General features: G+C 38.8%; 5 protein-coding genes across 5 annotated transcripts; 2 read left to right on the top strand and 3 right to left on the bottom strand.

Annotated features, from left to right (window-relative positions):
- Positions 1-2088: 2088 nt before the first annotated feature.
- On the bottom strand, positions 2089-2733 carry CLUP02_02690 (uncharacterized protein; the record flags this gene model as incomplete). Its single annotated transcript, XM_049281720.1, has 1 exon — positions 2089-2733. The coding sequence occupies one exon, from the start codon at positions 2731-2733 to the stop codon at positions 2089-2091; it is 645 nt and encodes a 214-aa protein (XP_049138863.1).
- A 1064-nt stretch (positions 2734-3797) lies between these two features.
- On the bottom strand, positions 3798-5392 carry CLUP02_02689 (endoglucanase 3; the record flags this gene model as incomplete). The annotated part of the gene is made up of 2 exons (XM_049281719.1): positions 3798-4598; positions 4655-5392. 2 exons carry the CDS (start codon positions 5390-5392, stop codon positions 3798-3800), a joined length of 1539 nt encoding a protein of 512 aa, XP_049138862.1.
- Positions 5393-8719: 3327 nt separating this feature from the next.
- On the top strand, positions 8720-9167 carry CLUP02_02688 (uncharacterized protein; the record flags this gene model as incomplete). Its single annotated transcript, XM_049281718.1, has 3 exons — positions 8720-8908; positions 9009-9033; positions 9076-9167. 3 exons carry the CDS (start codon positions 8720-8722, stop codon positions 9165-9167), a joined length of 306 nt encoding a protein of 101 aa, XP_049138861.1.
- A 3611-nt stretch (positions 9168-12778) lies between these two features.
- CLUP02_02687 (uncharacterized protein) lies at positions 12779-22371 on the bottom strand (the record flags this gene model as incomplete). Its single annotated transcript, XM_049281717.1, has 13 exons — positions 12779-12821; positions 12897-13048; positions 13185-13246; positions 13385-13567; positions 13649-13697; positions 13750-13775; positions 13861-13907; positions 21218-21241; positions 21354-21753; positions 21824-21996; positions 22069-22119; positions 22175-22227; positions 22309-22371. The coding sequence occupies 13 exons, from the start codon at positions 22369-22371 to the stop codon at positions 12779-12781; spliced, it is 1326 nt and encodes a 441-aa protein (XP_049138860.1).
- Positions 22372-22407: 36 nt separating this feature from the next.
- On the top strand, positions 22408-23639 carry CLUP02_02686 (uncharacterized protein; the record flags this gene model as incomplete). Its single annotated transcript, XM_049281716.1, has 2 exons — positions 22408-22949; positions 23105-23639. The coding sequence occupies 2 exons, from the start codon at positions 22408-22410 to the stop codon at positions 23637-23639; spliced, it is 1077 nt and encodes a 358-aa protein (XP_049138859.1).
- Between the last annotated feature and the right edge of the window lie 12 nt (positions 23640-23651).

Genomic DNA, 23651 nt, shown 5'->3' with positions numbered 1-23651 from the left:
TATATACTTAATCTTAGCTTTAAAAACTCGAACTTAGTACTAAAATATAGCTAATTAATAGGCCTGCTCTTTAAAAGCTTTTTTTACTTTTTAAAATAGTAGTTATTAAGTACTATTATCTAAACTAAGCTTTATAAATAGCTTTAAATAATCGCAGAGCTTACTAGCCTTTTTAAAAATTAACTAGTTAATAATAGAGGTTACTAATACTTAGTTAAGTAGTCTACTAATATTACTAGTTGTTTACTTAGCTTTTATACCCCTTTTAGATAATATAACTTATATAGGTAGGACTATTAAGTTAAGAAGTAGCTTAGTTATATTAAGTAGCTATAGTTTAGTTACTTTCTACCTACTTCGTATATTTAATAACGTTAAACTAGCTAAACGAGTAAGCTAGTAGTAGCTTAAAAAGTACTACTTTTTAATAATAATAAAATTATTTACTATATCCTCCTTACTAAGCTCCTTTTTATATATAGACTTAATAGGCCTAAAGATAGCTATATTTAATAGCTAGAGGATATAAGAAGCGTATAGTAATAAGAATAATAAATAGACGTTATTTTTATAGTACTCCTGTATAAATTCTATTATTATATAACTCCTATGCCTATTTAGTACTAATAGTCGAGGCTAATTTAGCTTACTAAGCCCCCTAATAGGGGGGGTCTTAGTTTATAATAAGAATACTTCTTTTAGCTAATAAAGGGTAGTCTCGTTAGTTATCTAGCTATTATTTATTATTATAAATTTTTAACTATTATAAGTAGTAAGTTAAAGAGGGAACTACTATTATTAAACCAACTTTTTTTTATAAATAACTAGTAGTTTAATAGCTCTACTATTAGTAAAGATATATTTAATAATCGTTACCTAAGTATGCGAACTAGGCTCTTTTTTTTGTATTATTATAGCCTTTACTATACCTAAAACTAGCCTATTAGCTCCTTTACCCTCTATTATACTAGTCTTATTTATATTATACTTATTAACCTATTTAATACTACTAATATCTAGTATATTAAATAATCTAAACTATTATTTAATTATATTAATAATAGCTTTATTAATACGGCGCAAATTAATTAAATAACTTCTTTAAACCCTTATTAATAAATTCTTTTTAATAAAAGCGTTAATTTATCTCTTATTAAGTAGTTTATTATCCCCCTAGGACCTTAGAACTTATTTAGCAAATTCTTTAACTTATTTATAAATTAATATAATACTTAAGTAATATTATATACGAATTTATTAGGCTAGCTAGTTTTTTTTTTATAAAAGAAGCCTCTAAAGCTTTATAAATACCCTCGCCCTCGTTTAATAGCCTCTCCTTTAACTTTAAAATATTATCTTAAGAACCCCGAACTTAATTAAGGCCCTTTTAATAGAGAGACCGTTTTTAATAATATTAAGTACTTATTAAAGCTTATTTTTAATATATAATACTATTACTTATTAATTAGTAAGTGTATTAAAAAGGAATACATTTGGACGATTTTTGTAATTGTTATGTTAAATTGAAATAATAGGTAGGGTTTTAATATAGTGGCTGGGAGGGATTTTTAGGGGTGCCCAAAAGGGGGGGGTGCCCAAAAGTGGGTGCTTTGACTTACTCTGTAACTGCAATCGATTAACGGGTGTGGGGGTTTTACGAGATGAAATCCAGGAACCGCCACGGCTCGGTTGGGGTAATCGGATTTAGGTGGCGGGGTTGGCCGACATGTGGATCCTCAATCTCGGCACGGATGCGACCCGGCCAGTTTATGTAAGCACCCCAAAGCGAGCCCCCATATCTGCATTGTTGCTCATTTCAACACACCTATAATTACAAATCTGGATACGTGCATTTTGATTTTTGGTACTTGTCCGCCAAGTGAGCGATGAAATAATTGCCTCTAGAACATTTCGAAAGCTGTCACTCATGTCACTCTTTATTGTCCGATAAGTTTTCGACTGAGGTCATTCTCCTGGTATTTCATACGTAAGTGAGATACCTTGCGGTAGTTCATCTGTAGAGACTCTACTCCCTGACTTGACGACCGACTGATATTACTTGAGATGGAAAGCTCTGGGCTATCCACCTCATCTCCGACGGCGTCCGCTGTAACTCCTTCCCCCAACACGCATCATCTCATCCAAAACCATCCAGAAGAGCCAACCCTTGACATTCTCATAAGCCCATCGTCTCGTAGACTCGGGAGTTGCGTGATACCCAACCAGCCACAACACGGCAATGATGCTGCAAACGATGCCTCGTCTCACCAACTCGATTCCGCCAAACTCGGCAACGCCCAAGAGCATTGCCTCACAGATGACATAGGGCCAGTAGTTGCTGGGATGCCACACAAATCCCATGCCCGACCCAGTTTCGATTCGTCCGTTCCGAATAGTTGTGTTGCTAGGGCCCGGAAGAAAGACGGCAAGAGGCGATCTCAGCCCTGCGATACGCCACTGGAAGTAGCAGGCCGATAACATGATGATCCCGGCAAAGAGGCGGTCGAAAAGGGAACTCCCGTCAATTTTGAGAACCCATACCACCGGTGTGAATGGTACGGCGGCGGTGTAGAGAAGTGCGATGAGGGGAAGGGCGGCGAATTGGCGGGTGAGGATATTAGCCTTGCCTGGTGGGCCGGACCAGGCCGTAGAAGGTCCCGATTGTGGGGCCGGTCTCTGGCCTTTGAACGGCGGATCGTCCACCGGGGTTTCGTCGGCTTTGAAAGACACCATAATTTTAACGATAATAGGATCAAGTGAATGCTTCGAGGAATGGCGTCTCCGCGGATTTAACCCTCTTAGATCTAATCGGGCAACCTTTTGCAAATGGTCTCAACGAGCGTTACGAAGGTTGGATCTCCAGGACAATAGTACCTAGGCAATATTGAGTTCTGGGGAGAAGTATCATCTGGCATTTATACTCGCAATCCTAAGCTGTGCCACCGTTAGCGGGGGCCTGTTGCCTACTCTGCCTCAACCAAAGTTTGAAGGGATTCGGACCACGACATTGCTTACGGTTAGTTTCTAGAGCCTTCGACAGGGATCCTCAGCCACCACCAGGCAGCACACCCTATTTAAGCCCCCGCGGTGACACCTAACCTGATCGTTGCACAATCGCGACACGTTGCACCCGGCCCCCAGCCTGTCAGACCCTTCGGAACTTTGGCTTTTGTCAGGTACTCTGTTGGATTAATTCTTGGCCAGATCTTACCGTTGGTTTGTTGTGGCTGTAGGTACCTGCATGTGGATTTCCAAACGCGCATTACCTTAGCTTAAGAGGAAATCGCGTGTGCCATCAAGTGGGACTTTGGCATTTTGACTGATCTCAGCAAAGCTTTCAGTGCACACATCAGGAGCATCGAAAGTGACTGAAACATAAAGAAGGGGGATTCCTGCTAAAGGCGTCTTAAGTGGGGGGTGGGAATACGCGACATAAATCTCGCGGATCAATCACAATCGTTGCAACGAATGAGGCACCCAAATCAAAAAAGAAGGACCACAAGTCGAAAGCGACATGAAATATAGTGAGTTTTTAAATACAAGAATCGAAAATGGTCTGCTGCACGAGCGTCTCCATGTTTTTTTCGCTGCGAATTTGTAATCGGGTCGGTTAAGGCAACGGGTCCTGACCTCTTGGTAATTGAAGCCATCACGACATCTCCAAGATGTCACCCACTATCCCGTCCAAGCGCCTTTGAAACGTCCCGAAAAGGTCCTACTTTATACAGAAGAAATAAAATCAACTTCTCTCGGAGTTAGTCCAGCCGCCTTGGGCTATCGCGGTTCTACCCATCCCTCTACTGGTACGTCTTCAACAGCTCGTTGTAGTAGTTGTATCCAGTGCCCGTCTCGGGCTCAAAGGAGAAGATGTAAGAGCCCCACATCGATCCAGCGGCCCAGAACGCCGCTCCCTGCCACACGTCGCTGTTTTCCTGGAGGTAGTCTAGCAGACCGGCGACGGCCTCCTTGCACTGGGCGTTGGCGCCGCCGGCGAACTCGCCGAGAACACCGACCTTCTTGTTGGTGCGGAGCCACGCGGTAGCATCCTTGACACGCTCGACTCCAATGGTGGCGGAGACACAGTCGGCAGAGGTACCGCTGCTGTCGCTGTCGAGGTACTGGTGCATCTCGTAGACGGTCTTGTCGAGAGGATCCGTCAGGCCCTTCATGTTGTCGTTGACGCTTGTCCAGCTGTGGGCGCCCGTCCAGGAGTTACCCTCGGCCCAGATCCAGTTTTCGGAGCCGGTGGCGCGGATACCGTCGATGGCGGCCTGGTTGAGCTTGAGGACGAGGTCCTGGTCCATGGAGTTGTATTCGTTGTTGGTGTCGAACACGACGTTGGCGTTGGACTTGAACTGCGTGGCCAAGTTGGTGAAGTAGGTCTTGAAGGCGGCGGTCTCGGTGATGATGTTGTTCTGGAAGCGGCCGTAGTTGTGGGCGTCGAGGACGGCGTAGCCGCCGGCGGAGGTGATTTGCTCAATCGCCTTGGTCAGGCCGGCGAGGTAGGCGGCGTCGAACGTGCCGGTGAGGCCACTGGGAACGAGACGTTCCATGAGGTAGCTGACACGGAAAGTCGTGTATCCATCCTTCAGGAGAGTCTAGCACATATCAGTCAATGGTTGGTCTTATACGTCTCAATTTCTCATTAACTCACTGTGATGGAGTTGGTGTCGGGGAAGACGTAGTCCTTGCCGACGGTACCGGGGAGGGAGCCGGGACCGAACTCGGCGCCGGACTGGTTGATACCGAACCACTTGAACTTTCCACTCTTGACGGGAGTCGAAGAAGCGGACGCGGCAGGGGCAGACGCAGATGTAGGGGCGGCAGCCTTCGAGGATGTAGAAGCCTTCGTGGTGGCGGGAGCAGCCGAGGAGACCGCGGCGGCAGCGGTAGTTGAGGGCTTAGCAGCAGTGGTAGTAGGCTTCACCTCAGCGGCAGAGGGCTTGGCAGAAGTAGCCGAAGACTTGACCGGAGCACTCGAAGACTTGACGGGGATGACGATCGAGGCGGCGTGGGTAGACGTCGACGAAGCTGGCTTGGTGTCAACAGGCTTCGTGGATGATGACACGGAAACGACGGCGGGGGCCGAGGTCGAAGAAGGCGAGCTAGTCGTCGTGGGCACATGCGGCGCGACGTCGCTGGCGTAAGCCGGTTTGGACTTACAAGACCGTCTCGTCGATGTCCTCAGAGTGGTGGCTTGGGCTTGGGCGCTGACGGCGCCGGCGGCGCTTCCTTGGACGCACTGGCTGTAGTATTCGTTCTGAACTGTGCACGTGTAACCGGACACGCAGATTGTCTCGCCGGTGAATCCCTTGCCGCCGCAGGGCATGTAGGGGCCAGCCGCGGCCATGGCTCCGCTGACGAGAGCGGTGCTGAGGATGAGTCCCTTCATGATGAATTCCAGATTCAGGGTAACAAAAGAGTGTGTGTGTGAGTAAGTCTGAAAAAAGAGTGACTAAAGTCTGTGAATGAACGTGGTGATGCAAAAGAGTGTAAGGCCCTGAACGAGGGAGAAGAAGAAACTTAGTGGGATGCAACGAACAGCGGTATTCTTTTTTTCCATCGAGCAAGTCTGCCGGCTCGAGGCCTTATATTTGCATTACTTCCAGAGTTGAGATTGCCGTCCCAATGCAACCTAGACCGATCATGGTGCCGACTGGCCGGAACGGTGAAGGTCGAGATCCCTGCTACGTGGATGGGATTCGTGGGGCCACTGCATCCGCCGAATCGCCCCATCGCCCTCTCGCACCGGTTTGGCCCCCGTGGGTGGTGACGTGAGGGGCAGAATTGCTTGTTTGTGGACACGCAAGACACGATCTGGTGGTGTTACCGGGATATTGCCTGCTCTCCCTTCATTTGGTTTCTCCTCCTTTATTTCCTTATCGGCGTTCTAGAGGAGGACGGCTATTCCGCACCCACATGAAGGCTATCCCGCACCCATACTAGGCCTATTTAAGTAAATAATGGGCTACACGTGACTGCACGTGACTATACTGCCAAAAAGTAGTTACGTTAGGCTAGGGCGCGCCTTCCTATTATTCTTATTTTAACGCGTCTTTTCTATCTAATACCTCCTTTTTTACTTATTTTCGAAGTAGGATAGGTACTTTTTTAAGTACTAAAATATAAGCTCTAGAGAAGTATTTCCCCTAAGTAAAGACTAGTTTCTAAAGTCGTAGTTCTAACTCTAAAAAGTACGTATAAGTAGTAAGTCGACCCACCCCCTTTTAGCCACCCCCCCCTTTTGGCCACCCCATTTCTCCATCCCAGCCACCGTATTAAAACCCTACTTACGATTTTCAAACTACTATAATAATTATAAAAATCGTCTAAATATAATTCTTTTTTATATACTTATTTATTAATATATAATAGTCTCGTATACCGAAAATAAAGTTATTTAAGCTCTTAAGGTTATTAAAAGAGGTTTTTTAATTAATCGGGCCTTAATTAAGTTCGGAGTTCTAAAGTTAACTCTTTATAATTATAAGAGAGGCTACTAAACGAGGGTAATAGTATTTATAGACCTCTAGAGGCTTTTTTTATAATAAGAAAACTAGTTAGCTTAATAAGTTCGTATTTAGTATAATTTAAATATTATATTAACTTATAAATAGTTTATTAAATTCGCTAAATAAGTTTTAAAATCCTAAGGGGATATAAATCCTCTTAAGAAAAGATAAATAGACGCTTTTTTAGGGAAGAACTTATTAATTAAGGTCTAGAGAAGTCGTATTATTAATTCGAGGTATTTCAATAGGGCTATTACTAATATAATTAAGTTATAGTTTAGATCATTTAATATACTAAAGATTAGCGATATTAAATAGGCTAATAAGTATAATATGAATAAGATTAGTATCTTAGAGGGTAAGGGATTTAATAGCTTAGTTTTAAGTAAAGTAGAGACTATAATAGTACGAAAAAAAGAGCCTAGTTTACGTACTTAAGTATTTATAATTAAGTATATTTTTACTAATAGTTAAGTTATTAAATTATTAGTTATATATAAGGGAAAGTCGGTATAGTAGTAATAGTTTTTATTTAAACTTAACCCTTATACTAATTAGGAGTTTATAATAATAGATAATAGCTAAACGATTAATAAGACTGCCCTTAAGTAGTTAAAAATAGTATTCTTATTATAAACTAAGACCCCCCCCCTTAGGGGGCTTAGTATACTTAATAAGCCTCGATTATTAGTTTTAGATAGCTATAGGAGTTATATAATAATAGAATTTATATAAAAATACTATAGAAATAACGTTTACTTATTATTTTTATTACTATATACTTCTTATATCCTTTAGCTATTAGATATAACTATCTTTAGACTTATTAAGTCTAAGTATAGGAAGGAGCTTAGTAAAGAGGATATAGTAAATAATTCTATTATTATTAAAAAGCGGTACTTCTTAAGCTATTATTAAAAAGCTCGTTTAGCTAGTTTAACGTTATTAAATATACGAAGTAGGTAGAAAGTAACTAGACTATATCCCCCTAATATAGCTAGACTACTTACTAATCTAATAGTCCTACTTAACCTAATTATACTAACTAAAAAGACCGTAAATACTAAGTAAGTAACTAGTAATATTAAAAAAGCTATTAACTAGGTATTAGCGGCGTTTATTATTAATTAGTTAATACTTAAAAAGGCTAGCGAGCTCTGTAATTAGTTAAAGTTATTTATAAAGCTTAGTCTAAACTATAATACTTAACGACTACTATTTAGAAAGGTAAAAAAGGTATTTAGCGAGTAGGCCTATTATTTAGTAATATCTTAGTACTATATTCGAGTTCTAAAAGCTAAAGTTAACTAATTAAGGCTATAAGAAAAAAGAGTATATTAATAAACCTAAATACTAAGTTTATAAATATTTAGGATATATAAAGAACTTAAGAAGACTTTAGTAACTATTTAATTGATCCTAGTCGACTCGTAAGGGTCGAATTACCTAGGGAGAATAATAACTATATTATTATAATAGTAGAAGATAGTTAATTAATTAAGTATAGTTAGTAGTGATGTTTTAATACTATGTTTTGATAGGGTGGCCAAAAGGGGGGGGTGGCCAAAAGGGGGTGGGTCGACTTATTATAAAAGAGGGTAAAGTAGAAGGTGCAGTAAGTAATAAAAGGTATAGTAATAAAAGGTATAGTAATAAAAGGTATAGTAATAGAAGGTATAGTAGTAGAAGGTATAGTAATAGAAGGTATAGTAGTGGAAGGTATAGTGGAAGGTGTAATAGAAGCTGCGCCTTTTAATCCTCTAGAACTACTAAAATAATAGAGATTCCGGGTTATATATGGCTGCTACGGCTGTGTAGTTACGTATAGCCCACTACTTGCTTGAGTAGGCCTAGTATGGGTGCGGGATAGCCTTCATGTGGGTGCGGAATAGCCGTACTCGTTCTAGAGTGGTTCCTTCAATGGTTCGCCACTTTGCACGGCGGTTCATCTGGCGGTTCGTCTGATGTTTGTGTCTTTGTTGGTTAGACTTCCCGGGGAGGTAAAGGGATGGATGCGGCGCAGTGGGCAAATATTGGGCCAACCACGCGGGTAAATGAGGGCGTTACTTTTCGAAATCAGCGCACTCCCGGGATTGGGTCATTAAACCATCATATACCAAAGGATTAGGTTAAGGTTCGACCGTTGCAATCTTAGATATAGTTGAAGCATTCAGCGATGCTTAACTCAATATCATATTGACGATTCCATGTTGATAGTTCTTCGAAACCAAACCCCCCTCTCAAGACATGAAGTTGATTTGTTTCCTTCACCCAAGCTGCCAAAGTCTTGGCTTTGCCTGGATGAGGACGATCTTTCTGGGGCAGAGCCTGGCCAGGCCTACATGCCGTTTACGCCGTGCCGGATCCGAAAGGGCGAGTGGAACCCTCTGAGCCGGGTATCCGAGTCGTTTCAGATTTAGAGGGCTTAATTCTTTTTGACTTTCTATGCTGTGAGCTCCCACGGCTCACACACCATATCGGGAGAAGCCGCACTAGCCCTACAAGGGAGTCTCCGCAGATAGTAAGTCATTAAGTAGCTTCGATCCTTGCTTCCTCCTGACAGGCCGCAGGGGCGGTTATCAGATTACTCATCTGCGCGACAATAAATTGAGTTCAAAGGCCGTCTTGCGTCGTGGCGCTGGATCAGCTAAATAGGTGGTGTTGGCTTCGTTCTTGTTTCCATGGGCTTCTCTCCGCGATTTATGGGCGCGTTGCTCAGATATCCCGAGTTCACACATCTTCACAAGTGCTCGTCATCTGCCCGTATGAGAAAAAGGTTGGCCATGTATGTCAGGTCATGTTGGATATTGTATCTTTTACTAATTTGCTTGAAGTGAGATCTAAGATTTCTCTCGGCCAGAGAAATAAGGAAAAGGACCGGTTCAACCTCACATCTAGGTAGTTGACTGCCCATGCGGACTCTCGTAAGTCCCTGTGTTGTTCCTCTGGAGCCCACATTCTTTCGCCGGTCCATGGTAGGTAAGTTTGAAAGTAGGTGATAGGTTTCGAATGAAGGCGGGCTTGCACACTTAAGGTGATCCTCGCACAGTGTCTGGGAAAACAGAATTGCTCTAGAAAGTAGATGAGTCGCCTGGCTTGATAGTCAAGGGTGTTGGTCTGCACTTCTTCATCCCGATGCAACACGCGCTGCTTGTGATGCAATCAACTAGAAGTCAAGGACTTTCATGTATATTTCGGTGCGCAACCGCGGACCGCTAATTTTCTTATTACTGTTCTTGGCCCAAGCACAGTGCTTATGCAACATCATCATCAAGCATCGACGTACGGGGTCAAGCTACCATGGTTTCATCAGTCTCCGTCTCGCCTCTGCTATCCGTGTTGCAAGTCTCTGTTTGGAAATAACACAAAAATAAATCCTCTCTTATTGTAAACTTTCTTCCTCCCAATATGCTCTAACTCCCATATTTAAGTTGCTTTCAGAGGTGAATGTCAGAATGAAAGTGTGATGTCTGGCGGACAATGCCCAGCCACGCATTGAATTCGTGCTAAAAGTGGTCTGGAAGTCACGATTCTGCCATCAAGTTTTGATTTTTTGACAAACACCTATTGAACTACCTCATTGATGTGAATCTCACATGTGTCAGAAGCTGCGAAATGATACTTAATACAGTACGTGTTGGTATACACGTAGGCAGGTCAGACCTTTCGGTCGCGACGAGGTCAATAGGTCAGTATAGGTCTATTGCGTATTGAGTGTGTAGGAGGGGAAGATCGTGGGCAGAGCCCGCGATCCCTCAGTGGGTGTAAGTAGGTGGAAGGGTCCGTCTGCACGGGCCCAAACTGCCTACCTACCACCCCTACCTAACTACCTAATAGGGCCCCTTTTCTGCCTCGTAATCCAACAGTACGCCATACGCAGTTGAATTCGTTGGTAAACTTCGTAAGATGGGAATAAGCCCGCTACAATTGTTGTTTGATGTTCCATTTGAAAACGCCGCCCAAGTCCCTGTCTACATCTAACACGTGGAATCTGGGGGACCAGATGTGCTACACTCGATGACGCCATTGGCCAACTTCACAGAACCTTCTCGAGTGACTAGGTTATATTAATTAGCAATAGTTATAAGTCGACCCACCCCCTTTTGGCCACCCCCCCCTTTTAGCTACCCTATTAAAACATAATATTAAAGTATCGCTACTAACTATACTTAATTAATTAACTATCTTCTATTACTATAATAATATAGTTATTATTTTTCTTAAGTAATTCGACCCTTATAAGTTAATTAGGACTAATTAAATAGTTATTAAAGTCCTCCTAAGCTCTTTATATATCCTAAATATTTATAAACTTAGTATTTAGGTTTATTAATATACTTTTCTTTTTTTATAGCCTTAATTAGCTAACTTTAGTTTTTAAAACTCGAATATAGTACTAAAATATTACTAAATAATAAGCCTATTTACTAAATACCTTTTTTATTTTTTTAAATAGTAGTTATTAAGTATTATAGTCTAGACTAAGCTCTATAAATAACTTTAATTAATTATAAAGCTTATTAGTTTTCCTAAGTATTAACTAGTTAATAATAGACGTTACTAATACCTAGTTAATAGCTTTTTTAGTATTATTAATTACTTACTTAGTATTTACGGTCTTTTTAGTTAATATAACTAGGTTAAGTGGCGTCGGGCGCCCATCGCCGTCCATGATCCGTGGTTGTGAACTTTGCAGGAGGGAAAGTTAAAAAGTTGGAAAATCAAAGAAAAATAGTCTAGCGAGACAGTGTGAGTATCCATTGATACCGTGTATTAATACCGTGTAACCGATATCGAGAATCGCCCGAGCAGCTAGCAAAGGCAGAATACCAAAATAAATAACTAGGTTAAGTAGAACTATTAAATTAATAAATAGTCTAGCTATATTGAGGGGATATAGTCTAGTTACTTTTTATTTATTTTATATATTTAATAACGTTAAACTAACTAAACGAGCTTTTTAATAATAACTTAAGAAATACTACTTTTTAATAATAATAGAATTATTTATTATATCCTCTTTATTAAGCTCTTTCTTATATTTAGACTTAATAAGTTTAAAAATAGCTATATCTAATGGCTAGAAAATATAAAAAGTATATAATAATAAGAATAGTAAATAAACGTTATTTTTATAGTATTTTTATATAAATTTTATTATTATATAACTCTTATAGTTATTTAGAACTAATAGTTAAGGCTTATTAAATATACTAAGCCCCTTAATAAGGGGGGTTTTAGTTTATAATAAAAATACTATTTTTAACTACTTAAGGGCAGTCTTATTAATCGTTTAGCTATTATTTATTACTATAAACTCCTAACTAATATAAAGGTTAAGTTTAAATAGAAACTACTATTATTATACCGACTTTTTTTTATATATAACTAATAATTTAATAGCTCGATTATTAATAAAAATATACTTAATTATAAATACTTAAGTATACGAACTAAGCTCTTTTTTTTATATTATTATAGTTTTTATTTTACTTAAAACTAGGCTATTAAATCCCTTACTTTTTAAAATACTAGTTATATTTATATTATATTTATTAACTTATTTAATATTACTAATTTTTAATATATTAAGTAATTTAAACTATAACTTAATTATATTAATAATAGCCCTATTTAAACGCTTTAAATTAATAATACGACTTTTTTAAACCTTAATTAATAAGTTCTTCCTTAAAAAAGCGTTTATTTATCTCTTTTTAAGAGGATTTATATCTCCCTAGGATCTTAGAATTTACTTAGCGAATTCTCTAAGCTATTCGTAAGTTAATATAATACTTAAATTATACTAAATACGAACTTATTAAGCTAGTTAGTTTTCTTATTATAAAAAAAGTTTTTAGAGGTTTATAAATACTATTACCCTCGTTTAGTAACTTCTCTTATAATTATAAAAAGTTAACTTTAGAACTTTAAACTTAATTAAGGCCCGATTAATTAAAAGACCTTTTTTAATAGTTTTAAGAGCCTAAATAACTTTATTTTTAATATATAAAACTATTATATATTAATAAATAAGTATATAAAAAAGAATTATATTTAGACGATTTTTATAATTATTATAGTAGTTTAAAAATCGTAGGTAGGGTTTTAATACGGTAGCTGGGATAGAGAAATGGGGTGGCTAAAAGGGGGGGGTGGCCAAAAGGGGGTGGGTCGACTTACGGTGCAAGCCCGTGTGGTTAAATAGAGCTTAATAGTACTTCAACGACCAGCCCTGAACTTTGCGACCTCTAAAGCTATGATGATTACTTATTGCTAGGTGTTGTGATAATAGCAACATCCTTGGGGCTATTCTCAGGAGTTGTGCAAGTCTTCTAGCGAAACGAAAACTTCGTACCTCTAGGAATACCCAATTCGGCAGACCGGTTCCTGATGGCGTACTCGATGTCACCTTTTCCGATGGGCGAGGGGACTCCAGTGCCGTAGCAGACTAATTCAACAGCCGAAGCTGTGCCAAGGAAGATCACGATAGCAGAGGAAGCAATCGCGAACTTCATTTTGTCGTCAACGCGGATCTGAAAATGTTTAAGCGAATGTGGTAATACAAAATTGAGTGAGGTGGACGGCTGGTGTAATCCATAAGTAGGTACCAAGTTGCTCTGTTTTAATAGTTCTCTACAATATTATAAATAATCGCTTCCCAAGCTCAACCACCATTTGAGGCAGGTTGATACAGTCCACGGTCCTCATAGTGATCGTGGGAAACTCAAAGTCTTTGAGTCATGATCAAAGTTCGGCGACTCCTTCGCACATTGTTAAGTCCGCATCGCTTTGACACCACCCAGTGGGCGCACTGCGTGCCACAGGCGAGCCATTTCTCAGAACTCAGGAATTAAGGGCTCGCAGCTTACCTTGGTGTTTGTGTGGCAGATAAGTTGTGGCGAGCTTGTATGAGAGTGGTTTACCCTTGATCGCAGGAGCCATATTCAGAATTTCTTTCATCGTCGACGTCTCGTTGATGTGGGTAATTCCTTCCAGTTGTTTTGGGCACCACCAAATGGTACGAAGTATCCAACGAGAATCGCACACAATCCCTGAAAACGTTGGTGCATTTCCCCGGTTTCATGTTGTTCGCCCCAGGGGAAGCTTCTTTGCTTCTTCCGACATCTGGTCACTTTTGTGTTCGCCCTTGGATGAACACATCTCGGCAGATCTCCATAAGGCCTGTCCTCTCGACCCAGGATATATTGATCCATTCGATATACTAGGCTCCCACTAGGTCGTTTGCCGCGATTCCTGTCTCTGTTGAGTTTGCTCACAGCGCCGCTACACCTTGCACTTCTCTCATGAGTGACTAACTGCTAATACCTGGAACTCGACCGCCCACGATAATGGCCGCACCAGAGGATCACAGTGGGCGGCCGAGTGAAGTAGCTGCCCGTGGGTCACAGAAGTTACTACATTCCGACGAGTCAGAAAGCTTTTATTCGAGACATCCCCGCTGGCTTCAGCTCTTCATCGTTTCATTCGCGGATAATTTTAGATGTCTGTTATCCACGGAGAAGAGAGCGGGGGGGGGGGGGGTTCGTCGCTTTCAGGGAAGAATAAGACAGATAAAGAGGCGCTCTTACGCAAGAGAATCGGAACTCCTATCGATACAGCCACATGGTTCTTTGTGAAATTCGCAGATTCTACGATCTTTCATCGTTTATTATGGCTCAGGTAGAAGGCCTTGGTGTAACGTAAGGGAAAGGCGGCGAGAAATTCAAGAGGCAGCAAAATGACTAAGAGGATATTTCAAGATGATGCACAATGATTTGTTTGCTGAATTGTACAGACTAATCTCAAAGTAGTCACTCATACTTCTCAAATTGCTCTTTCCTGACCCCCCAGAGCAGTTCTATCAGTAGCTCTCTCCCCTAAGCCAATTTCCCATAGCCTATAGCGGCAATCTAAGTTATGGAATGCAAGATAGCCAAGCAAGTTTTGTTTATTTATTTGTTTGTACTATTTTACGCCGTAATGTCCTTAAGTAAGGCAAAAAGCGACTACATTATGTTAAAATTATAAGACCGTATACCGTGCCCCATAGAGCCTATATAATACCCTCTTATAAAATAATATAATATATACTCTAAGATTAACCCTTCTACCTAAGTATAGCCCCCTATAATATCTTATAACCTAGGGTAAATATACTTAGCGAGGTTCGAGCATTGCGCTAATAATATAATAAACTAATTAAGTAATGTTCTATATATTTATAAGAAGACCGTTGTTATACTATAATAAGTATTACTACTTAAAACAGAGAGTCTAGCTCCTTTAATAAGTAAAGAGAGAGTAGTATAATATAAAGTAGTAAAGTAAGGGGAGGAGGTATATAATATATATTATATTATAAAATAATATAATATGTTATATAATAAGGTAAAGTATTAGTATAACGTAAATAAAAAGTAATACTACTATTAGTACCGCTATATATAAATATAAGCTTCGCAGGGCTAACGGGGTATATAGCTTATTACGTATCCTAGTCGAACGAGCCGTATTAACGTGCTCGCTTTATAAGATTAATATCCGCTAGGGGAGCTAATGGCCGTACTAATAAACCTACTACGGTAGGGGGGTTTAGCTTAAAAAGGTCTACTCTAAATAATTAGTTAAGATACGAACTATATAGTACGTTTTATTACGTTAGTTTATTAGTATAAGGGCTAAGAGGGGCACCCCGAGACCTCCGCTATAACTATATTATTTATTAATAAATATAAGTTTAGTATTACCGTAGCTACTTCTACGCGCGCTAACCCGATTTTAATAAATATTAGTTTATTTTAAGTAGATATTAATAAAGAACCGGGAGCTCTATAATAGTATAATATAAATAAACTAATCTTTACTAAGTTAATGCTAAACGAAGTTAGCTCGGGCAAACTATAATATACCCCTACGCGAAATTAGATAGTAATAATAAATATAGTTAAGTACTTTCTCTTTTTTATATAAGTAGCGGAGGTTAGTATCGTCGTAGTTATATAAGTAATAATACATAATATAGTCCCTATAGCTAGACCTAGCTAAGAAGAGCTAGTAGAACTAGCGTTATATAAGTAACTTTAGCTCGGGGCTTGCTATATTATTAATAAATAAAGCAAGGGCCTTATAAAAGTCTAGTTAATAATCCTCTTATTAGCCCCGAAGTATAGTTAGCTATCTTTTTTAAGTACGATGCTTAATATAAGTAGTAATTAAGGGGCGTATAAATAAGTTAGGGGGACTTATAATAGTACTTTTTTTAGCTAACTAATCCGCTATCTCGTTCCTTATAATACCCTTATAACTAGGTATTTAGTAAGAGGTAATAAGGACCCTAGCGTTCCTAATAAGCTCCCTAAACTCGAGAATAGTATATTAAAAAGATAAGGGGGGGGTACTATTTAAGTACTTAATAGCGGCCTAGTTATCTAAGCAGACCGTAATAGCTATAATAAACTTATTCCTAAGCCCTAGCGCCGTATAAAGACCCGTAATAGCCCCTTCTATTTTAATATTAAAGACCTCGGCCCGGGGGAGGCAGTAGTACTTAAAATAAATTAATTACGGTCCTTAGTAAATAATATACCTAAAGCCTATAGCCTCTAAAATTATTTATAACCTATCTATATAAGCTATAATATATATAATAAAAAGAGATTCGTATTATTTATAATAGCTTTATATCTCCTTTATCTTAGTTACTTCACAAGTATTACTAAAGTTATTTATAATTAAGAAGTCGTAGGGTAATAAGGCTAGTTATGGGGGACGTTTAATTTAACTAGCTACTTAAGTAAGCGTAATTAAGTAAAAGGGGTTCCCGTAGTTACGTAATAGCCTATAATTATAAATCTTTTAGGCTAAAGGATAAGAATAGTTTAGTATAAAAAGCTTAATAATATAATAATCTCTAAAGGAGTTTAAAAAAAGCTTTATTAACGGAGTACTCGCCTCGCGTAATAGCGTTATAATTAATATAGTCCGCTATATTAAGAAGGAGCCCCTTAAAGTAATATTAATAAAGGTCTAGAGGGTCTTAATAACCGACTTTAGCCCGTATTAAATTTCTAATTAGGCGCGTATCTTAAAATTAACCCTAACTTTAAAAGTAGGTCGGGTTAGGCCGGGGTACTATAGCTTAGCGCCGTATAGGGCCTTAAAGATAACGATAATATAAATCGCTTTATATATAGTAGCGGGGGATATACTATTAAAGACTTTATTAAAACCTTTAATATAGCTAGCTATAAACCTAGCCTTATTTTAATAATTAGTAATATAGCTATAAAAAAGTAGCTTCTTATTAAAAGTAATACCTAGCTACTTTATAATACCTTTTTTATATAGTCTAATCTCCTTATTACTATAGTAAATAGGGGGGGGGGCGATATCTCCGGCCCTTGGCAAGGTCCGCTTTATAAAATAAAAGACTTCGGTCTTTTTAAAATTAAACTAAATAATATTATCCCTACCCTAAGTAATAGTATCGTTTAGAATTTACTATGCCCGAGAGGTAGCTTTAATAAGGTCCTTCTTAATACTTAGTATTATATAATTATTAATATAGCTAAATCTAAAGGACTCTAGGCTAATTTAATAAATTTACTTAGTATATAATAAAAAGAGGATAGGTAAGATTAATAACCCCTATAGTAAATTATAAAAGAGGGGGGATATAAGAGTTTAGTATCTTTTATAATAAACCGAGGCTCGGTATAACTAATTAAAATACTATACTTAAGTAATAATATTCTTAGGCTAACCCTATACTTAGAGCCGATTATATAGCTAGTTATATAATACTAAGTTAAAGGCTTTTTTAATATTTATTATAATAATAATAATAACTAGCTTCTTATTAAAAATAGCCTATATATTATAAACTATTACCCTAATTATATCCGTAACTAATTACTTAAGTAGTACCCCGGCTATTTATAAATTAAGTACGCCTTAGGTAATAGTAATATAGGATATCCTCTTAGCTATAAAGCGCTTTAGCCCCTTCCTTAGGGTTATTAAGAGTAAGATCGGGCGCTAGCCCTTATAAATACGTATATCCTAGTTAGGCTTTAGTATTATTACTACCTTAGCGTCTCGCTAGGCCTTAGGGTAATACCTAAGTACGAAATAGGCTTAGTAAAAGTAACGGATATAGTTATTAATATATAGTTAATAAGCTTATAATATTAAAACTATAATATTATCCGCGCTAGGGGTAGTATTTCTTATACTAAGTATTATATTATCTACTTCGCGCTAATAAATAATAAAATCCTAAAGTAATAACTAACGAGGGCATATTATAAAGTCGAGATATACGTCGTCCTCTACGGTCGCATACTCTAAGAGCTTTTTCTAAAAGAGCATCGCCTTTTTAATAAGTTCGGTAACTATATTCTTACCGTTTTATAAAAGAGGGGATTAGACCTAAGGCCTAGGCCGGTTCTAACTTATAATTTAGTATATATCTAAATCCTTTTTAATAAAAAAGACTATTCTAGCCTATATAGCGGCCTTAGCCCTCTATATAGTACTATTGCGCTATTAATTAGTTATAACTATAATAAGAGATTAGGGGTCGGCTACGTATACCGCTTTAAAGCGTTTATTAGCCTTAATATATAATTCGTCCTATTACTTTATCCCCCTACTCCCTATATAGTACGGGGTAAAAGAGGAAGTATAAGTATACTAAAATACGTTATTAAGGCTCTCCGTAGCTAAATTAAGGTCTTATATAGTATTATATATAGTATATATTACCTAGGTTAGCTCTCTAACCCTCTTTACGAACTATAATATATTCTTTAATTTAATCCTTTACTTTTTCTTTCCTAACTAATATATATTACCTAAGCTAGCGAGAAAGGGGATAGTTATAATAAGGGTATTATAGTCCGATTTAGTATATATATAGCTAGTAATCTAGGTCCGGGCTAGGGGGACGTTGAAAATAGCTAAGTTAAGTACGTTACCCGCTTTATAAATAAGGACCCTTACGGGGTTTAGTATAATAAAGTAGTAGCCGTCTATTTAGTTAGTAAAGTAGTTCCTAGGGGTATATAAGGGGGTCCCCGGCTATTAGTTAGTATAATAAAAGTTTAGATCCCCTGTAATAAGTAGCTTCTATAGGGGGGTTTAGTAATCGAGTATTATTAATATATACTTTTTATTAAGGGCGTAGTAAACGTTAAAAATATAATACTTTAAAATACGTACTCTAAATAAGTCCTAGTAAGGGAGCTTTATAATATTAAACGCTACTAGGCACGGGAGGGTTTAGTAAATATATATAAAGACCTAGGGTTTATTAATAATCGTAGCTTAGTTCTAAACTAGCGAGTATAGGGCGAAATTAGGGTAAAATTTAGTAATATTCTATAGTTTACTTATACTATATTATAGCTCTTATAATAATAAGATATCTACTTATTTAAATTTAGTAATAATAAGGGCGTAATTATACTTACGGCCGTTTTTTTATATATTAGCTTATAATACTTTAATTTTAGTACGTATTAAATACGCTAGCTACGGGTAGTTATAGAGCGCCTACGTAAGGCGCTTTTATATTTACTCTTACTCTTCTTCTTCGGGGTAGGCTCTTTATATTCTAAGTTATTTTCGGGGGGGAGTTTAAAGCCCTATTTCTTAAAGGGGGGATAATTACCGCCTTTTAAAATAGAATTTATAATACTATCTAACTCTATAATAATTAAGTAAGTTTATTCTTATTTACTTAAGTAATTTCTAATATTATATATAGCTATATTAATAATTATAAACCCCTAAATAATATCCTTAGTAAGTCTTTCTACTTTAATACTTATAATCTTATCCCAGAGCTAGGTACTTAGGGACTTTATAAGGTCTAACTTAGGGGTAGGGCTTAGGGGGAGGTCGAGCTTTATAACTTATATATAAAGTTCTTTATTTACTTTATATAAGAGTTTTTTTTATTAAAAAGTTTAGTAAATAATAATACCGTTTTTTTTTAAGGGCGTACAGGGTAGCTTATATAATCGCTTATATATAGCCCCTAGTAATTTATATACTAAGGAACGATTATAATATAATCGCCGTTATATCCTAGCTTTTTATAATAATAATAGCGTTAAGTTTTAATATAATCCTTAAAACTATACTAATCTAAGTAGACCTAGTACTACTTAGGAAAGGGTTAGTAAATAAGTAACTAGGCTACTACCGATTTAAAGATACTAAAGGGCCTTTTTATTAGTTTTAAAAAAAATATAATATAAATTATACGGGGGCCGTTCGTTAAGCTAAAGGTCTAGTAGCGGAGGGGGGTTACTCCCGCTACTACTTTAACCTCGTCCTAAACGTACGTATTAAAATCAAGGGGTTACTTATTAAGGCCGGGGATCCGAGTCTTAACGCTTTTAATAATATAAATAAACTAAATCTTAAATCCCTTAATAATAATTATATTAAAGAGTTTAAGTAGCTAAGTATAATAACTAAGTATAGCTTATTATATTCTTAAGGTCTTTAGGGTAAGTACGTAACTAGTTAGAACCTTAGTTACTAAGCTAATATTTTTATTTTTAAGCGAGTAGTTTTTAATAACTTTTTTATAAATAAACCGTATTTCTACTTAGTAACGGGGATTCTTAGGGTCGAAGTGGATAAAAATATAAATATTAGGGCAGGAAAGTGCGTTTTTAACTCCTTTTTATAAGTTACTTATTATACTTAAAGCTCGAGCTATAAGCCTCTAGGGCTAGTAACTAATAGGATACTAAGTATAGTAGCTAGAGCTCTAAGAGAGTGCTTTAATAAAAAAGAGGCCCGTCGTAATTCTATAGTTTAATTTATATTAAGAGGTTTTAGTAAGTAGTAGCTAAGGTTTTCTAAAAAGAGCCTTAAGCTTAGTAATATAATAATTTATAATAATAACGTATTTAGAGTTTTCTAATAATTAAAAGGACTTTTAAATAGTTACGAGGGTAATATCCCTTATAAAATAGAGGCTAAATAAACGGGTCCTAATCTCGCTAATAATCGTAGTTTTATTAAAACGCGCTCCGTAATTAGGGGGGGGTTAGGTTATTATTATTAATCTAAGCTAAGTTATAATAGTAAATACGTCTAGCCTAAGTCTCGTAGTTAGAACCTTCGTAATCTTAGGGGTTATAAGTATTACTTTAATAAAATCTAAAATACGGCGTTTTTTAATTAGGGACTATAGTGACGTAAACTAAACGATTATAATAAAACCTAAGAGGGTATTAAAAGTATTTAAAAAGGGTAGTAACCGTGGTAGTATATAGCGGCCGTTACCTAAGCTAGTTATAGTTAGTATAAGAGAAAAAAGGGGGGGGATAAAATAGGCCTTATTAAGGAGGTTAGTATAGTAGAGTAGCCCGCACTAATAGTGCGTAAAGGTCTCCGTTAGTAATAGCTAAGCAAGTATAAGTCTATCAAATTAAAGTATAGGCCCCTCCCTCTCAATACGAGGCGCATTAATTAATGACACTTTAATACTTCGTCCAGTTCCAAATCTCCATATATCTATCACTATAGATCTGCTCAATACCATTCAATAACGATAACATAATTACAATTTATCGCGAATGTGGGAAGAAATTGGTAGACCTTGGGGGAAATTGTTGTGAAACTTACTCACTTGCGTTGTCACTTTCACCTCTTCGGAGATTTCGGCAAAAACAGGTCACGCCTCCTTATCCTCATACCATCCCCTGCTGTGAATGTAGTTGTGTTTTTCTCCGGCTGCTTCCTCTTTATAAAAACTAGCGCACATTCACCATCAGCAATATGAAGGGTGGGAATCATAAAGGGAGGTCGACCCACGAAAGTATTTCATTAGTGAGTCCAACCCATGTAGCAAGACCTGGTATCACCTCCAAAAAAGAGGACATATCAGGGTAAAGGGCCTTGGGAAACGTGAACCAGGTATATGCTTCTCCGACTCCATCCTTGTCGCGGAGGAACCAAGCCCAGCTAAATTCCTTCCGGGCTTCGAGCACATTGGCGTTCAAGAAATTCAGAAATGAGGAAACAATAAAGTTGGCAACTAAGGGAGCCCACTGCTTGAACGCCAATGTCATTAATTCAGCCCATCCTTGGAGCAGAGGTATGGGCTGCTTCTCGCCAGCGGCAAAACGTTCATGAAACATCTGGAACTCGGGGAGATGGTTGGCAGCCTCGTCATCAAGAAGGAGGCCGAGCCATTTATAGATGCCAACAAAGACTTGCACCCGGAACGGGAGACGAGGGAAGCACATATACTTAGGTTCTGAGTTAGCTTCAGTATTGTTCACAGGCGAAGAGGGTGATACGCGCAATAGGATACCCGTATCCAACCTTTAAGTACATCCACGAATGGGTGCCTTTCTCGTAAGGTACATGACGGGAGAAAATTGGACACCGTAAATAAATGATAACCATGCTCCAAGGCTCCGAACTACCAACATCCGTGTCAAAGAGAAATTCACTCACCAGTGTTTGTAGCAGTCCGTTATTTCTAACGCTAACCAAGTGATGTCGGTAAAGTTGAATTCAGAACCATACTCCTTTCAGCTTTAATCGCCATCCGTGGCCACCCGTAGCATGAGTTCTTGCAGTAACGTAATGTGCCTCTTACGCACGCACGGGTACCTGGATGTAATCACCTCAGGAACTTGGTGTAAAACAGGAAGTGCCTATACTTCTTCGTCTGGCATGTCTATCTTGAGAAGAGAGTGTCGAATCTGAGCATTGGCAATTTGTGTTGTCTATCTCATGGCTGTCCATGTTCGAACGCTACAGCGGCAGTGCGGGTATTCATTCTGAACTGTCTGATCACGCAGGCTTGTGACCAAACTGACATAATCCACACACCCTTGCTTCCTTTATATCATCAAAGATGTCCAGCGTCTCCCAATTCGCCGACCTGAATGATCACTACTGCTACACTTATATTACGATGCCGCCGACGCGAACAGCTAAGTCAGACGAGGCCAAGAAGGTGGCAAATGCTGCCGTGTATGGATCGAGGCCGGCGTTTCAAAGCGACCCATCAGCTCTCTCCGGCGCGTTCGGCTCACATGTGGAAGTACCCTATTATCCATTCACCCCGAGCAACATCAAGGCAGAATATTTCATGTCAGTCAAGGCGGAGCCGCAGTTCGATCAAGGAATACCTGTACCTCAATTTCCTCCAGACGCCGCAGCTGCTGTGCAATTCGACGCCGATGATTTCAGCGACGATGAGTATCTCAGCTCCAACGAAACAGCACCGGCACCGAAGAGGACATCCAAGCCGAAGACTGCAAGAGCGCCGCGTCCCACAGGACCCAAAGGATCTGTCAGCGTTTGCTTCAGAAATGATATCGAGTGGCAGAACCAGCGTGTCGAATGGCTCGGCCACGCTACGAGGGCGGTTGTGTTTCGAGACGAATTAACGCCGTGAGTTGCCTTGTCCACTGAGTTGGGAAACTATTGAATAATCCTGGGGCTTGCCAGAGCTGCGTGGCCCACATCGAAACTGACGACATTGACAGGGCACACATTGACACGTTGCTCTCCTTCAAGGAAACCTGAGAACGCCTCACTTCATTGAGCTTCGACTATCACGACGTCAACTATGATTCTACCAACTCAGCCAAGGAGTTTACTGACGACGATGTCATCAAGATAGCCCATACCTATCCGAAGCTGAAAATCATTTCCCTCTCAGGCACATCGGGCCTCACAAAAAAGGCATTCCTTGGGCTGTGCGAACATTGTCCCGACCTCACAAATCTGCACATCAGTACTGCCTCGAGAAATAATTCGAACACGGGCCAAAACGTAGTATTTGAAGCACTGACAAATCATCCGGAGTGGGTGCCAAAGTTAGAGGAGCTTCGTATCTCGAAGATGAGCTGGACAAGCAGCGTACTGCGAGTCCTGTCGAAGGCACGGCCGAAGCTCCACATTGTACTTGTATCAACCACAGAGGATAAGAAATGCATGGACGATTGGGAGTTGAAACACTCTCAGTCTGAGTGGTGGAACGGAAAGTGCCAGGACAGGTCCGGAGTGGCTAAGAGGGAGCAGAGGAGATTCGACAGGTCACTTGAGCGCGACTTTTACGAGTATGGGTCCTTCTACTAGCGAGAAAGGCCG

Source organism: Colletotrichum lupini, chromosome 2 (assembly GCF_023278565.1).
Source record: "Colletotrichum lupini chromosome 2, complete sequence".
In the NCBI taxonomy this organism is placed as follows: Eukaryota; Fungi; Ascomycota; class Sordariomycetes; order Glomerellales; family Glomerellaceae; genus Colletotrichum; species Colletotrichum lupini.
The sequence above is the reverse complement of the archived record's forward strand: the minus strand, read 5'-3'. Positions and strand labels throughout refer to the sequence as shown.